At 35.0% G+C, this 18,219-nt stretch overlaps 1 protein-coding gene across 1 annotated transcript; it reads right to left on the reverse strand.

Annotated features, from left to right (window-relative positions):
• Positions 1-531: 531 nt before the first annotated feature.
• LOC128230360 (scavenger receptor cysteine-rich type 1 protein M160-like) lies at positions 532-16,156 on the reverse strand. The gene is made up of 14 exons (XM_052942562.1): positions 15,948-16,156; positions 15,508-15,658; positions 12,048-12,226; positions 11,686-11,839; positions 9,895-10,073; positions 9,523-9,673; positions 9,085-9,263; positions 7,678-7,801; positions 6,872-7,041; positions 5,681-5,822; positions 4,888-5,042; positions 3,615-3,762; positions 2,220-2,413; positions 532-707 (listed from the first exon to the last, which is right to left on the reverse strand). The coding sequence occupies exons 1-14, from the start codon at positions 16,003-16,005 to the stop codon at positions 556-558; spliced, it is 2,136 nt and encodes a 711-aa protein (XP_052798522.1). The 5' UTR covers positions 16,006-16,156; the 3' UTR covers positions 532-555.
• Positions 16,157-18,219: the final 2,063 nt, after the last annotated feature.

The raw sequence follows: 18,219 nt of genomic DNA on the forward strand, positions 1-18,219 counted from the left end.
ATTGTTTTAATTGTGGTAAATCTTGTTTGGAAGTTTGAGTGCATCTTAAATTAATACACATGTAAGTGTCAACATAAAAGAAGATCAAAACATGTCGGAACACTTAAACCGCTTGGTTTGTGTAAAATATATACAATAAGAAGGTTCATGCATTAAAAGCTGTACTCTCACAGATTTAACGTCTTGATCACCTTTTTTTATTTTTTGTCTTGGAACGAACCATATATTTGCGAAAATCCATGGAAACCAGTAATATAAGACTGCTTACAAAAAAATAGATCGCAGTTTTTTATATCTAAGTTCAAAATTGATGTTTTATGCATTTTTCTTAAACCGTAAGTAAACCATAAAACATTAATTTTCGAACGTAAATATGAAAATCAACAATCAGATTTTTTGTCAGCAGTCTTACATCATTGGATTGCAGATATTTACGCGAAAACCTTCTCTTTCCAAGACAAAAAAATAAAAAAAGATGTGTCAATGGTATATCTGTGAGAGTGAAGCTTTACAACATCCAGTCTAACTACATCACAACGAGGTTGGTTCAACGATTTACCTGAATCCAAGACGTTGACATATAAGATCCGCAGTGTGATTGGTAAAGCCCACCTTACAAACTGTCCACCAATCGTTGTGAACAGAGACTTCCATTAACCCGACGTCATCAGACATATCAACAAGTCGGACATCCGTTATATCATAGTCTTGAAAGACAACAATACATTTTAACAAGATTATAGGCAGATTTAGGAAACACGTTATTGTTTTTTTGTCGAAAAAAAGACCATTAAGGGGCTCGTTCATGGTTTGAAAGTGCATTTTTTTACGGATTTGTTTTTTATAACGAAATAAAGTGTGGTAAATCATAAGGGTTGTTAAAACTAAGATACTGACGGCTAGAATCCTGATACATGCTCCAAATTTGTCTTTGAAGTCCACGATTTTAAAATAAGTTACTAACGTAATATCAGTTTTCAGAAAAAACTTGTCTGTACTGGCGTTGGTTAGCTTTCCTATAAAATAGTTCATTTTTTTCTTTATTGTATTTTTTCTGCAACTTCGGTATCAGAGAATAAAATAGTTATAATAACGAGTTATAAGTGTTTTAAGATGAATTACCGAAAACTAATTTTTGGTACCCAAACATGAGCGAGTCCCTTTAATTATACAATTATTCAAGCGACATTTATAGGCTTGCTACAGATATGCTTTTTGTCTCTTGCAACCGGTTTACTAAGTTGCATTTGAATGTCTTGAATGGCAAATGTCAGACCTTTTACACGACGTCGACTTTGATTTTATAACAGTCTCTTAAACCATGCAATTATATAGCGGATTTTTACTAATCTATCGTCATTCTAAATGCTTAGAAATTATTTTAAAATTTGGACCGAAAATATTCCGAAAAAGATAGGACAAAGATCTTTTACAATTTGACAAAAAAAAAATGAATGACTAAAATACTTGTTCTCTAACAGATGTCGGACAAGTAGCAATATTATACAAATAGAGACGCTACCAAACATGACGTGTACGTGTGGACTACTTTTTGTACTCTACGTCATCCGCGTATGTGTACATTATACAAGTTCAGTGTGGACTTTTTTGTACACTACGTCATCAATGTATGTGTACATTATACGTGTTTAGAATGGCACGTACGATTGCACGAGGAAAGGGATTTATGCGAGAATCATCAGCCTACAAGAATAAGTTTAAAGTGAAATTTCGCAAACAACTTTTAAAGAGACTACACATCAGATGATTCCAAAATCGACAAATACAGTATTTCCTCAAAACAAGCATTCGAGCTAGTATGAGGCCGATAAAACATCACATAACATGATAAAAAGAATATTTTGTCGCTGTCTTAGCTAAATTTACACGTTTAAAAATAGCGCATAATGGTTTCCCAGTTTAAAGTGTGTAATTTTGTCATATGAAAGTCACGTGATTAGTAGATATACATATACCGACGTATGCATTGTACACAATTTTGTTTTTGTTCTTGCAATTGTATCATCTGGTGTCTAGTCCCTTTAATATCAGCAGCTGCAGCACTTACAGCTACATGTAGCTACACTTACAAGTACACTTACGCGTAATGTTTCGCAACCTTTTAATATATTGCTAATATGCCTTGAAAACAACAATAGTTGAAATTCAATCAATGTCGATAAATAACCCTGTTATCTACAGGTACAAAGTATACAGACCTTTCGAACAAACAATTATGACCCTGTTGCCATCATATTTATCAAATTCTCCCAGTCCATAATAATAATATGCCATAGGGATAATTTCACAATCTGTTATCAAGTTGTCGTTTTGGTTGCAAATCAATGACCCGATGTTACTATCATTGTTCACTTGACTCGAGTCCAGAGTATACGTATACCGTTTGGCATTCCTGAAATCGTATACAGTTTTTGTATCTTTCCTGAAAACATATACGGGAAGGGGCATAGCTAGCTCTATATTCATGTGGATTCATAATTGTGCTAGGGAAGGCCGGGGCATGCCCCCTCGGAAAGTTTTAAAACCCATGGTGTAATCTGATCCATTGTGGACGTGTTTAGGTGCTTTATTTACTACTGGAAAATGGACAATTTTAGGATCATGTGGTCAAGTAAGCATACTACAACTGTGGATGATTTGTTGTCAGAATCATGTGGATTCTGTCGCGTACTCGCGTATAGGCAGCTACGCCCCTAACAGGTTTATTATTTTATAACGCGAAACTTTTATTCAATATCAATACATACACATATAACAAACATAATGTTGAATGATTAACCCTTAACTTCTTACTAAAATGCATTTATGGACATTTATTCATTACTGATAACAAGATTGTAACCGTGTATTTAATAGTTAAAAATGCACCAATATAAATTAATGATTGGTGAGTATTAAAAGATTTACTGCGATCTACTATCGTCTCATTAGGTAAAAATACCGTGTTTTCTGCACCTTTCTTTTAAATTTAACTCAATATCCTTCATAAGAACCATTGTTTTGGATATTTTTTCATCCTTTTTAGTATAAATAAACAATTGTTTTAATTGTGGTAAATCTTGTTTGGGAGTTTGAGTGCATCTTAAATTAATACACATGTAATGTCTAACTTAAAAGAAGATCAAAACATGTCGGAACACTTAAACCGCTTGGTTTGTGTAAAATATATACAATAAGAAGGTTCATGCATTAAAAGCTGTACTCTCACAGATTTTACGTTTTGATCACCTTTTCATTTTTTGTCTTGGAACGAACAATTATTTTGCGCAAATCCATGGAAACCAGTAATATAAGACTGCTTACAAAAAAATAGATCGCAGTTTTTTATATCTAAGTTCAAAATTGATGTTTTATGCATTTTTCTTAAACCGTAAGTAAACCATAAAACATTAATTTTCGAACGTAAATATGAAAATCAACAATCAGATTTTTTGTCAGCAGTCTTACATCATTGGATTACAGATATTTACGCGAAAACCTTCTCTTTCCAAGACAAAAAAATAAAAAAGATGTTACAATGGTATATCTGTGAGAGTGAAGATTTACAACATCCAGTCCAGCTACATCACAACGAGGTTGGTTCAACGATTTACCTGAATCCAAGATGTCGACATATAAGATCCGCAGTGTGATTGGTAAAGCCCACCTTACAAACTGTCCACCAATCGTTGTGAACAGAGACTTCCATTAACCCGACGTCATCAGACATACCATCAAGTCGGACATCCGTTATATCATAGTCTTGAAAGACAACAATACATTTTAACAAGATTATAGGCAGATTTAGGAAACACGTTATTGTTTTTTGTCGAAAAAAAGACCATTAAGGGGCTCGTTCATGGTTTGAAAATGCATGTTCTACGGATTAATTTTTATAAAGAAATATAGTGTGGCAAGTCATGAGGAGTGTTAAAAGTAATATGCTGACGGCTAGAATCCTTCAACAGATGTTGATACATGCTCAATATTTGTCTTTGAAGTCCACGATTTTAAAATGCGTTACTAACGTTATATCAGTTTAAAAAAAACCCGAAAAAACTTGTCTGTACTGGCATTGGTTCTCTTTTCAATAAAACAGTTTATTTGTTTTTACTTTATTGTTTGTTTTCTGCAATTTCGGTATCAAAGAATAAAATAGTTATAATAACTCGCGGACAAAAGAAACGACTCATCTTAGTACAAAGAGAAAACTGAAGCTTTGTAAGTTGTATAATTATTTGAATAATTCCAATTTCATAGGAATGAAAACATATCAACGAGTACATACACAATTTATTCGATTTGGTTAAACAGCAGCGTTGGGTGATAAAAGACGCCGGAACGAAAAAGAGGTCAAGTGTTTTGAGATGCATTACCGAAAAAAAAAATTTTTGGTACCCAAACATGAGCGAGTCCCTTTAATTAAACAATTATTCAAGCGACATTTATAGGCTTGCTACAGATATGCTTTTTGTCTCTTTCAACCGGTTTACTAAGTTGCATTTGAATGTCTTGAATGACAAATGTCAGACCTTTTACACGACGGTGCCGACAGCGCCGCCGAGAACACCAAGTCTGTCAGTACATCGACGTTTTAATATCTAACCACAAATATGCTTAGACAAAGGTTGATTTATCTTAAAATGTATGTAGGCAATTTTATGTAACTAAGTCATAACAAATTTTGCAATGCAGAGGGCATATTATATACATTCTGTTTGTTTGTTGTATTGTAAAAAATCTGCGGAATACGTTCTTTGGCGGCTTTCATTTTAGCCATAATAAAAATATGAGCATACCTTACCAAGTTAAATGTAAAAACATTGAACATAATAGGTTATTTCTGTTACACAAATAGCTACCCAACATATATTAAATAATTCCTACCCGAACAGGAAAGGCACAGTGTTCCATATTCTCTGTCGTAATTTCCCGTCGTCCACTTACACTGTGCGAGATCTGTCTCGTTTCCGTTACAGTCCAGTGAAAAATAGTCTGTACCTCGGAGCAGGTACCCTTGCCCAAAAAATGATCCTACATACCTAAAAAGCCATATATCAGCCTGCATTTATTTCATTGCACCATAGACCGTGTAATAGGCTATAAAGAGTTTTAATAAAGACCTAGTTAAATCCTTCTATAAGTGACGCCCCCCCCCCCCTCAAACAAACCCTGTGTTGTACACAATGTCTGTGTATTGGTCTTAATCTAAATGCCTAATTGTCTTATCAGATCTCCGATCTGAATATCCTGCTGTTCTGTTTTGGAGGTTTTATTATAGAAATGGACCCTAAATGGCCCTGAGCCAATACAAATAAACATGAAATTGGCCCCAACTGTGACATCAGTGCAATAAGCAGGAGATGCACAGTAGGGGATTTTCATGCCAAACATTCCTTAAACTAGGCCTTTAAGTACGCGTGTTCATGCTGTATCCGAGCAATTTCCATAAAGGGGTTTACCGTTTTGGAAGGATGGATGGCGAATAGTAATTGCAGAAAATCTTACGTAGGAAAGTTGGAGTCATGCCGTAGCTGTTTATAATGATACATGTACTACTTGTCTAAGTAGACACCTAACTCTAAATGCATACGATTTGTTAGGTTCATACTAAAGTTTACTATAGTTAAGTAATTAATTAAATCCCAATCAAAACGGGATATTTAAAAATCACACCGACCCAAATCCAAGAAGTTCGCAAATCTTTTTCGCCGTCACGTTTGATGTACGATTTGTAATGCTCTTCCACTCATTGCCATCGAAAAACTGGAATTGTCCTTCGTATGCAACTCCTTCGAATGGAACCAATCGTATAGGCCCAGCTGTCAATTAAAAAAGATTGACCAATCTAGGTTGCAACGTGGACAAAATAAACTAATAGTGTATTACTTAAGCTATGTAAATAATTTTTGCATTATATTTAGGCGGTGTAATCACTTAAAGATGCACTCTTACCCCTAAATAAGCAGTGCAACACTTAATAAAATTGATTAAATTTACCGAAAATGATTAATATATATCGCGAACAGTGGTTGTTATGAAGGATGCCGTGTTTAATTTGAAAGAAAAGTGCAGAAAAACAAGGTATTGCTACCTTATGAGACGATAGGTGACCACTGTATATCTTTTACGACCCACCAGTCATTTGATATTTGTTCGTTTCTGGTATTAGATACACGGTTACAATATTGTTATCAGTTATTAATACTTTCAATCAATGCATTATTTAGGAAGCTGCTAAAGGTTTCTCATTCAACATTCATGTTTGAAATACATGTGTACTTAAAAAAACCACTGCAATGACGGTTTCCCAAATATTTTCTTATGTTTCAGGTATTGATTTTCTTTTATTTACTGTTTATGTAGTCTTCCTATGAGAGATATTTAAAGATGCACTCCTACTCCCAAATAAGATTTACCACAATTAATAATATTGTTTTAATATTCCAAAAAGGATGAATAAATGTCGAAAACAATGGTTCTTATGAAAGATACCGTGTTTATTTTGAAAGGAAGGTCTAGCAAACACGGTATATCTACCTTATGAGATGAAAGCAGATCGAACTAAATATTTTAGCACTCACCAATCATTTAATATTCTTTTGCGTTTTCAACTATTAGAAATCTACGGTTACAATATTGTTATCAGTAATTAAAACTTTCCATAAATGAATTATTTAGTAAGTAGTTAAAGGTATATTACTCAAAATTTATGTTTGATATACATGTGTATGTATTGATTTTGAATAAGAGTGTCATTTTAAATTTTTGCAACTGGGTTTTCCTTGAAGTTCTATTGTATTTGGGTCCTTGTAAACTATTAACACAATATTACGCGATTGTATATAAGTGTTATGGTCAATGCGATTACCTTTGCATTCAATGCCAACAGCATTGTCTAGTTGACAATCTTCTAACTCAGTTTCGGAAATGTCACAAAACTCCAGAGACTTTTCTGTCCCAATACATGTTATGTTCTTCTTCAGCATTGGCGTCATTCCATTATGTAATAGTTGCACATGGTAAGGTCTGATATATTCACTGAAATAAAAAAACAACAAAGAGTTTCCCTTCTTCATAATGAAAGGGCATTGAATAAATCAAGTTAATCAGTTTAAAATTCCGAACTTTGTTTTATTTGATGATCATTTTATGTCGACATAAACAACGAACAGAAATCATATACCACAGTCTTTCAGGTAAATGCGGAAATGAAGCCATGGTACCCGATATATTTATATATATACCAATGATATAAATTTATAACACAAGTATCATCCGTTACGTCAATCGAATCTTGACGATGAAATGGAAAAGCATTCAGAGCTCCTCGGCCATTTTTATAGAAAACAACCTCGGATGTATTTTGACGGTTTACACACTCAAAAAGTGGTACGTTTAAGTCCGCTGCAAGTTGATCGCGTAGTAATTTTATTTAACAGTTAAACTTAATGAAACTTTTGGGAATCTTAATTATATTTGCAATAATACACTTCAATGGCAATCAATTAAAACTTAGATCAATAAATACAACTCTAAAACACTACATTTAATTAATGATATAATTAAAAAATACGAACTATTTAAACTGATGTACCGGCATACATCCAAGGTTGTTTTCGATAAAAATGGCCGAGGTGCTCCGAATGTTGGAATAGAGTACAACAAATTCCTCACCCGAATCCAAGACTAGTGCAGGTCACGTTAGCTGCCTCTTTGCTGAACCCAAGGTCACAAAAGGTTCTGATGTGTCCAGAAACAATTCCAGAGTACGGAGATGAGCCATTAGTCAAGGAAACACCTTGGAAATAAATAAGCAAGTAGTGTACAAGTGTTGTTATGCCTTCTCGGATCAGGCCATATTATAAGTTACGGGGTTAGTAGGTGAACCGATAATGGGTATACGGGGCAAAAGAAACCATATCGGGCGAGAGCGAAGTATATAGCCAATATCAATTAAACGTGTTTATACGTGGATCAGTCACCAAACATTATCTACTCATGTAACAATTATTCCGCAAGTCACAGACTACTGTACGCAGGTTACTATTTAAGATCATGATATTTTCTGCCGTGTTTGAGCTTTTGTCGTCCATCACAGAAATTGAATTAACTATCGTTAAATGATGCAAAATGTTCAGCATTTGCGGGTGGGGTGAGTGCACATGTTTATTTGCTTGCCGATTTTCTTCGCAAGTGTCATTATTATGCAGAGTGATGGAACTTTCCGGGCGAGTGATTTTTGAGATCGGTTGTAGGTGGACTTTTGCTTAGATTCTAAAGAATTATTTGTGCTTTTCCTCTGACATTTCAGAATAGAAAAGAAGTATATAGAAATATAAAAGAAGTCCGTTTTCGCGGTCGTTTGACCAACTGGCTGTAGATAAACATCACGTGATCAACTGTCCTAATAAGCTAAAATTTACATGACACGTTATTTGACCGATTTGTATGCACGTGACAGGAAAAAGGTTATTTCCGTGAATGAGGAACGTTTATCTTGCAAGGCATATATATTCATCTGATGAGCCTTTGGCGAATTACTTACCATAAACGTATTACTTATGCGCACACATACCTTTAATATCGATAAAGAAAACGTCTTACGTCTAGTTAACACATTTAAACACCAGTCTTCCTCAATGTCACTGACATATTGTTTAAAACTGCGTCATCAAAATAACGTTCTTTACCATTTACCTCAATTTGAAATGGAAGAAAAGAACGTGGGTTATATTACACTGATATTTCTTATTGCTTGGTATCGTAGTACGTTTCCACAGAACTGGTCTTGCGATCAAACGATCATAGATAATAATCACGTGATTAACTGACCTTATTTTGAAAATAATTAGAATACCACATTCGTGGTCATTTAATACAAAATGTATTAAACTCGGCTATTCAAAGTGATAAACACTGAACAAGGCTCACTTTTAGGAAACTCTTCATTAAATTCAGTATTGAATTCAGTATTACCACTCATATAATATCCTATATATGTTTGAGATTGAAAATAATGCAAAATGCCTAAATACTGTAGTAAAACAGACCACATTTATATCAGAAACAGATAACACTTACTAGTGGAGCAGTCGACACTCACATCCTCGTCATGTTTACAGTCAGTGAATCCCCATGGTTTAGCATGTTTACAATCAGCGATGCTTTGCTCAGATCCCGTACAAACAACTTCGTCAAGCCATATCTTGACTGGCGCAGTTGGGTAGCTTTTCGGACTTATAAAAAACTGAGCGAGAGCTCTGAAAGGGACACAATGTTTGATATATAGATAATTTGATGTTTTTCGCATAAAGGAAACTTTGTCAGGGCATTTCGTTTGCTGTTCCGTAACGTGCGTATTGTTTTCTGGCAATATGTGAACCAAGTTCCATTTCAATATCTTGAGCGGTTCTTGAGTTATGGCCAATGTCAATATCTTTGCGGGACTATGAAGACGACACCGACACAATGGCTATCATATAATATCTCTAGCCAAACCTTATAAACGTAAAATCTCACGTAGTGAAGTTAAGCATCCTGCAAACAACGGCGGCATTTGTGTCGGAAAACCTATCGTCGCAGACTGTACCCCACTTCTCATTGAGTAGAATTTCTACACGTCCACTGTACTTGCTTGGGCCACCAACCAGTCTAATATCAATGGCGGAAGCTGTAATTGACAGAAAATTATTCCCAGTACTCTCTGGTATTTTGACAGATTATGACAACAAGCTGAAACCAAGGCTTGTTTTTTATCAATGAGAATACTCTTTTGTTTAATTACCTATACTCATGCAAAATCCACTATATATTTGAGATTCACAAGTATGCAATAAATGCCAGAAAACTTGCGAATCAGATCACAAATATGTCAGAACAGACTAAACTTACTAGGGGAGCAGACGACACCCACATCCTCTTTATGTGCACAATTGTTGGAGCCCCATGGCATGCTATGAGTGCAATCAGCGATGCTCTGCTCACATCCCGTACAATTAACATCGTCAAGCCAGATCATGGATGGTGGATTTGGGTAGCCAATGAGATTTGTGATAGCTCGAGCGCTAGCTCTGGAAAAAATAGAATATGTTGTATATAGGTAATTTGAACATTTCTAAAGAGAAGTCGCATCCAGGAATATTGCCAGGATTTATTTGTGATAGTGCCGTTGTCTAGCTTCTGAGAAGCGTTTTTGAATAAATACCAGCTCTGATAGAAATAGAATAAATTATCGGTAATTTGAACAATTCTTACATGATATCGCTGACATTCAACATTTTCTCCCACCTCAAATAAGTAGATCCAAAAAATAACCATGCTAGAAATTCTTATCTTGCCCACGGGCAAAGATTAAACAAGTACCCGTATGGAACTCCTTTTGAATGGTCATCACATTGTCATAACCTCCCTTGTTGAAGACTGTCGTCTGTAGCATCATAGAAACCTTGTCTTGTGGCAATATTTAGAATGCTAAATAATTATTCCTGGCTTCAAAATTCACCATAAAAAAGTTATCATGCACCTTTCAAGAAACAATGCTTCACTCTCCTCAGAACTATTTACATACCGATTAGGATATTAACATACAATGTAAGCTGAATCACTGCGCGCATATCCATAACAACTACGAATTAACACATATTCATACGCATTTTTTTCACTACGCACAATAGAGTTCCAACAAAAATTATATTTTTACTTAGTTTTGATTAACTGTGGTGGGAGAAAAAGCATCTACCATAGCCGCGCGTGTAAGATAGGTTCATCCCAACCCTCGCGCAGGGTGTTTTTGCGGTTAACCTCGCTTCCGCAAAACACATTACGCTCGGGTCGGAGTGAACCTATCTAACACTCTCGGCCATGGAATATACTTATTTTCTATCCACATTGGGGACACAGGTAATTGAATGAGCCTCAGCGACAGATTTTACTTTGGCCGGGAAAAGTGTTTGCAATATTTTAAATAGTATAATTTAATGCATACATTTCATACATAAGTTTAATAGATAATGCTCCTTACACGAATCCAAAAAAGTATACATATAATGTTTATAAGAGTATAAATTAGTCATGAGTCAATAACATCAGGTATGCGAATTAGTATATCTCATTTCAACCCAATCTTGTCTGAAACATGCCGTTCCATGTCTAAATACCCTGGGGCTGTATTCAATAAGCATCTTAGTGAATATTTTCAACTTAGTGAGAATTGCGTTATTATCGACATCGATTTTTTTTTAAATTGCTTCTTTTCTTCAGATTTATTCATATGCATACATTGGTTAGACCATTTTCTTGCTTATTTTCATATTTTTGGTGTACAAACATTGTTCGCTTTCTTAAAATTCAAATAAGAAAAAAGGAAATTTTTCACTAAGTTGAAAATTGTTACTAAGATGCTTATTGAATACGACCAATTGAGCCCCAATTGAAGAAACTGACAACATTTTGGGAAATTGTCATTTCTTCAAACAAGGGTTATAACTCAACAATTAATAAATCCTGAGTTATGGTCAAGCTCTACATGTGCCAATTTCTCTGGCAACATGTGCAGATCTACCCAGTTTAATTTCAATATCTTTTAACGTTTTTTTAGGTACGGCAAAGGGTAAAGTTGTCAAGGATGTTAAAGCTATCTTAATACCTTTTCTCTAGCCGAAATTTATGTCAATAAATACTAACGTCGGGAGGTTCAGCATCCTGCACACAACGACGGCATTTTTGTCGGAAAACTTATCGACACAGACTGTCCCCCAGGTGTTGTTGTGTAGAATTTCAACACGTCCACTGTACTTGCTCGAGTCACCAACCAGTCTAATATCAGTGGCAGCTGAATCTGAAAACTCATTTAAATGAGTACCTTGAAGTCATATTGATAGCCTGTAGCCGCAAGTTTACGGTTTTTATCAATTTTAAAACATTTTTTGAATAAATTAGTATTGAATGACCACTCATGTAATGTCCTTTTAATGTTTGTGATTCACAAGTATGGCAATATACTTGCGAAGCAGATCACAACTATTTCAGAAACAGACAACACTTACTAGAGGAGCAGACAACACCCACGTCTTCGTTATGGAAACAGTCAATTAAGTTCGTTGGTATGCCATTGGTACAATCAGCGATGCTCTGCTCACTTCCCGTACACATAACCTCATCCAGCCAGATCTGGGCTGGCGCAGTTGGGTAACCTGTGAGATTTCGAATAGCTTTAGCTCCAGCTCTGGAAAGAAACAGACTATTTTATAAATAGTTAAACAGAATATATCTTACATTCTGTCGCATTCAGAAAACATCGGCAGGACATATTTGAGATGGCGCCGTAGGCTTATGGAGGCTATTCGTTGCCAAAAGTCCAGACGTGTTATTCCCACAATGTGCTTTTTAATCGTACTAAATATCTTTTACATTTGTCAATGTAGACTTGCTATTTGTTGTTTCTATTCGTCAGTTTTTCCGTATTGATTTGTCATTTGTCATTATAGTAGTCAAAATGTATATTTGTCAGATCTACCTTGTATAAACTCACTAAAACATAGATCGTATAACTTGCCTTTAACAATATGATGATGTAATTTAGAAAGCCGAATCATGCATATGTAAAACTGCAATCCTACAGTCGACACTCGCATTCGTAAAATGAACATTTGCAGTCCAACAAGTCCAGGTTTACAAAAGTGAATTGACAAGTTCAGAATTACAAGGATAGACGATTTCGCCTATACCTTATATGGTAAATGTCACCGAAAGAAACGAAGGTGAATGGGCGGAGCTAACGAATTTGATTTTCTTTCGTTTATTTCCGTCGAATCAAGCAAGGGAGATAACATCTTCGCCTACTTCCTGTAAATTCCCGGTTGTAAGTCCGAGTACTCTCTCTTTATTTCACAATAAAAACTAAAATTAGCTTCATCTTTTATTTTATTTTGACGATCAATGTTCCTAAATGGGTTATAAATCACCATATTTTTTAGTCAATTGCAGTTGGGTGTTTCGAGCTGGGCTCACGGACCCAGATTTATACTGCCACTGTCAGTTTTTTGTTTACTTTTATACCCAAGCAAGCAAAAATTGTTCATTTATTTTATTTACAAGTGGACCATGGGCGGGTCGTTCAGTGTGTGTGTGGGGGGGGAGCTGTAGGGCCTGTGCCCCCCCCCCCCAGTTGGCCCGCAAGTAAACTTTAAGGTTATTTTTTTTGTCAATATTTCTCAGAAAAAAGTACTTAATTACGCCATAATGCACCAATTCAGACTAAAATATTTAAAATATTCTAGGGGGAGTACCCCTAAAACCCACTTCCCACATTTTAAACATATTAATGTCATGCCCACTCGAGGGATCATGTCCAAAAAGTTGTGCCCCTAAGTAACGCCCCTCTAACGCAAGTCGCTGTTCAAAACCTGCTCCAGCAAACCCACGAAACTTTTGATGGACATTATAATGATATCCACCTAGTTTGGTCTGATGTTATACATTTACTATCTTAATAAGCATGTATGGTGTAAACGTGTAATTTCAATACATCATTGAAACAAAATATCCATGTGGATGGAAGAACAGCCCTCCAACCCAGTTATGAATTACGGGATCTGCCACTGTGAACCATAACAATCAAGTTGGGGATTTCAAGAACATGAAAAAATAGATATCGTGAGTCTTAGATTAGAAAAACAAACGCGCGATTTTCCCCTCCAAAAGGGCTAGGGCCGCTTCACCTAAATGTGAAAAAAGCCCTGACTGTTGAGTGGGTGGGGTATAAAAGGTAGCAGCAAGTAATAATTGTTTATTAGCAATAAATTGACTTCATCATTAAGATACTATATTAATTACTTATAAAATAATATTCGTTACAGTATAATGTACGAGTTATATGAAGTTGTAATCTTTGTGTATTTTATCCATACAGTTCCAGCTACCAGGTAAGAAACCTGTGGGGCATCTTAGTGAATAATTTCCACTTAATGAAAATTTAGATTTTTTTCTTCGTAAATTTTAAATTATCTAATATTACTTGCAATCTTAAACATTGCAAAAGAAAGTGTCCTCTAATGGTAGAATTTAAAATAGTGTTTATAGTAATTTAAAGTTGCACTCTCACAGATTGACAGTTTTGAAATCTGTCTTCTACAAACCGCAACGTAAAAATCGGCATGTGACTCACAGAATTACAAGTGTTTACCATAAACGACTCTATAAACACGACTGAACCTTCTGTTGAATTGATGCAACGAGAATAAAACTGCAATCGGCACAATGAAAAATGAAAATGTACAGTGTGAAATGTAAACATACAACCGATGAGTTGGCGTTTGTAAAATGGACATTGGTAAATCATCAATGTTACAAACATAAAATACACACATACACGTCTGGACTTTTGGCAACGAATAGCCTCCATATAGGCTAGCCTCTAAGACACATAATTCAATCTGCACCAGCTCTGTTGAAAAAATGATAATTGAGTTATTTGTTTAATTCTAACATAAAGTAGGATACATTGAATCTTGTCTAGGCACATTTGGGACACAGGTATCTAAATGAGTCTAGCTCTATGAAACTAATTCTACATAATAAGTACCAAAGCATTCATTTTGGCGGGTAAAATGTTTGAAAATCTATAACTTTGCGCAGCCTTCAATTTACTCATTTAATATGTAATGTTCACACTTAGGCACGAATGAATCCTTAGTCAGTAAAATTTAATGAATACATTTCTTATGGTGGTTAATTTGAGGGCATTTATAACAACATTCCTAAATAATATACTTAAAAGTTTCTTTAAGTGTATAAATAAATCATATATAAAGTAAATAAATTATTGTATTAGAAAAGTATTTCTCATTTTAACTTGCTCTTGGAACCAGTCCATATTTACTTTTGGAAAACATAAGTCTCAATAGTGCTTTGTAGTTAAGCAATAAAGTCTATTTCTTATTAAAATCATATTTGAACCATTATTTGTTTTAACATGTAGATGAGAATCTAAAACTTATTCCCTTTAATATTTATATGAAAAACTACAGAAACAAGTCCAGTAGTCGAAAGTTTAAACATAAACTCCGTTAAATGGCATAGGGTCAAAACCATTAAAATAGAACACAAAAACAAACAACCATAAACCAGAAACATGAAACAACAACACAAAACTCCACAAACAACACACTACACATTATTTATAAAATTAAGGGTGTTTATCAAGGATTATTAGGTACCGCCTTCAAGCCAAACATTTTGAGAAAAAAAACCCAAGAGCACCGCGGACTGAGCGTAAACGCTTTTAAAATAAAAGCATAACTGAATAATTATTTAGGCCAGAGTATGGGCTTTGCTTTACGCGTTAACTCGCAACATGTGTAACAAATTTGATATCAATATATTCAACGGTTTTTGAATTATGGCTAAGGTTAATATTTTTGCACAACTATGCCGACGACCACGACATAAAGGTTGTCAAAATACCACAACGTTTCCTACAGCCAATCATTATAAATAGATATATACGTAGGGAGGTTCAGCATCCTGCACACAACGACGGCATTTGTGTCTGTAAACCCATCGTCACAGACTGTCCCCCAGGTCTGGTTGAGTAATATCTCGACACGTCCACTGCACTTGCTTGAGCCACCAACCAGTCTTATATTATTGGAGGCAGCTGAAATTAAAAGCACCTTTTTGGCGGGTATTCTACTATACCATTGAAATCTGGTACATTCACAGACTGTACTGCACGTCCCTTTGAGCAAAATCTCAACGGTTCCACTGTTCTGACTTAAGCCACAAGTCGCGGTTGCTGAATTTAAAGACATGAACTCATAGATGGAAGGATGATGGATGAACGGACGGAGAGAGAGAGAGAGAGAGAGAGAGAGAGAGAGAGAGAGAGAGAGAGAGATTTATAGATAAACAAATAAATAAATGAATGAATAAAATGGTTGTCTTACCAGAGCATAGTTGGAAATAAACATGAAACAATCCAATTACAATGATACATATTGCCATTCTTTTTTTAATATCTGTTACAGATATATTCAGACTTTATCACTGAAATAACTTTTAAACAGTTCATCAGATATTAAATAACTAATATTTAAATAAATGGTATGGATGTTGTCGCGTCAGACAAGTGGTGAATTTGTTATTAGAAGCATTAGATAAATTTCGTTGAAAATCAATTCATTTCATAGAATTTAACAATAGCATGGGCTTTTGCAATAATAACACTTGACATGGTACTTCAGTTACAGGAGTGCACTTATCTTCCTTCTGTCTATTTCTCTTTACATATCAATGTACTTCAAAGCAAGTTTGTTCTAATCGTGCCCTTGATATCAAAATTGACTCTCTGAAACAAAAAGGCAAATATTTTAAATATTTGGTTTACATCATTGGGCTCCTGTGCAAAGTTTGTTCAATCGTGTCTTTAGGATCAGGATTGACACCACCCGGGACCCTTTGTAAACAAATGGACGAGCAAACCAACTAAAACGTAAGAATTTTTCATGTGTGAAGTAAAAAGGAAAAGAATAAAATCAATTAGCCCACCTTTACTGACTAAGGACTCATTTGTCATTGAAAAACTTAGATTCACAAACAATGGAATATGTCAGTGTTAAGAAATCAAACAGTTTTCGAGAAACGTCTAATCCCATTTAACCAGAGTAACATTTTATAAAAAATCATTTCATCCAACGACCCCTTCTAGAAAAGAACAGTAATACAATAAGGTCAAATTGTTTATTTTTACAGACACCACTTATTTTGCGTATCGGAAGCTACGCGCCTGCTGCTCTAATTGTCTAGTCGTTATACCGTCTGAGATACTCAAAACTTCCTGTCATGTCCATAGAAATGACTGAAAAGAACACAATTTCCGTTGGCCATTTAAACCTTTGACCAAAATCCCAATAAGCATTGTAAAATAAGTCATATAAAACAAAGGAGTATCGGAAACGCTCTTTAGACCTCGCATTGTTGAAACATTGAAGAATTTCCCAATAAAGGTTTTTGGTCATATAAAACAAAGGAGTATCGGAAACGAGCTCTTTAGACCTCTGATTGTTGAAACATTGAAGAATTTCCCAATGGGTTTTTGGCAGAAAAGTAGGACAGCTCATCACAACGGGTTTAACGCTAAAAATAGTATACACGTTGTTTTCGTGTTCTTTTGGTGTAATACGGTTTATTGTTGTTTTCCTTCCTTGTGTTGAGCCCTTCTAAAAACAAAACTTCGGTTTGTGATAAAATACTGACTTATTCAGTTCCCGACAACCTCGTTTCTATTCTAGATGAACGATTGTATTAAAATGTTTTCGCTTGTAATTAAACTTTAAATTGACTTTTAGTCAAGAAAATATCTTAACAAATTTCAAATTGAACTGTTTTAATACAATGCTAAACGCTTGTGAACTGTGAAATTTGAAAGTTGTTTTAGTGTTTCATCGACCATTTCAAGGCGGTACCCAAATATTTATCAACAGACTGCTTGCTTCTTATGTTTGTAGTCTGCTTTTCTGTCTTCCTTTCATCTTTTGTGGCAGTTAACTCGTACTGCAAATACTAAGTTGATTCATGTTGGGACATGAATGAGGATTTGACCTTACAAACTAGTTTAAGCCCAAAGTAGTCTTGTGTTCCAGTGAACTCGTGTTTTACTGAGCGTTCCAAGGCGGTTATCCCATCATTTATCGGTAACGCTATTTTGACGCGTGTGCGTAGTGTTTGTATTTATGTATGTGGTGTTTATACGCTTTTTGACTCTAGTTCATTGTCATATGGGACCCTGACTTGGACCTCAAAACAGGGTTCACTTTTGAATCTTTGACTACTGGGCTTGTACCTGATGCATCCATTGTTAATATCAAAATAGGCCAAAGTCCATGTAAAGATGTCAAAGTCCAAACACTATTTCTCCAAATACGTGTATCCCACCCTTGCAAGGAGAATGCAGTGTAGTTATGATAGTCAATTACATCCCCAACAGAAACACTGAAATGAAGAATTGAAAAGTCACGTATGGAAACATTTAACTGTCGACAAAACAGAAAGTATGAACCCATCATCAAGTTTGTTCTAGCAGTAAAGTATATCATATTTGATTTTTCTTTGTAAAAAGGTTGTTCTATAAAAACATATTGAAAAACAGCGTCTTGGTAATAATTGTAGAGCCACAACACCATATGCTGAAATGAGTGCTATGAATATGCAATTTTATTT

The sequence above is a fragment of the Mya arenaria genome, chromosome 4, assembly GCF_026914265.1.
Source record: "Mya arenaria isolate MELC-2E11 chromosome 4, ASM2691426v1".
NCBI classification, from domain to species: domain Eukaryota; kingdom Metazoa; phylum Mollusca; class Bivalvia; order Myida; family Myidae; genus Mya; species Mya arenaria.

Bases quoted from the DNA above. Each gene is read 5' to 3' on its own strand.
- LOC128230360 (XM_052942562.1), bottom strand. From the start codon at position 16,005: ATGGCAATATGTATCATTGTAATTGGATTGTTTCATGTTTATTTCCAA. The intron at 11,840-12,047 runs GTAAGTGTTGTC...ATGAGTTTTCAG, and splicing joins GGGTGTTGTCTGCTCCTCTA to ATTCAGCTGCCACTGATATT. The intron at 5,823-6,871 runs GTAATCGCATTG...TTTAATTGACAG, and splicing joins TGTTGGCATTGAATGCAAAG to CTGGGCCTATACGATTGGTT.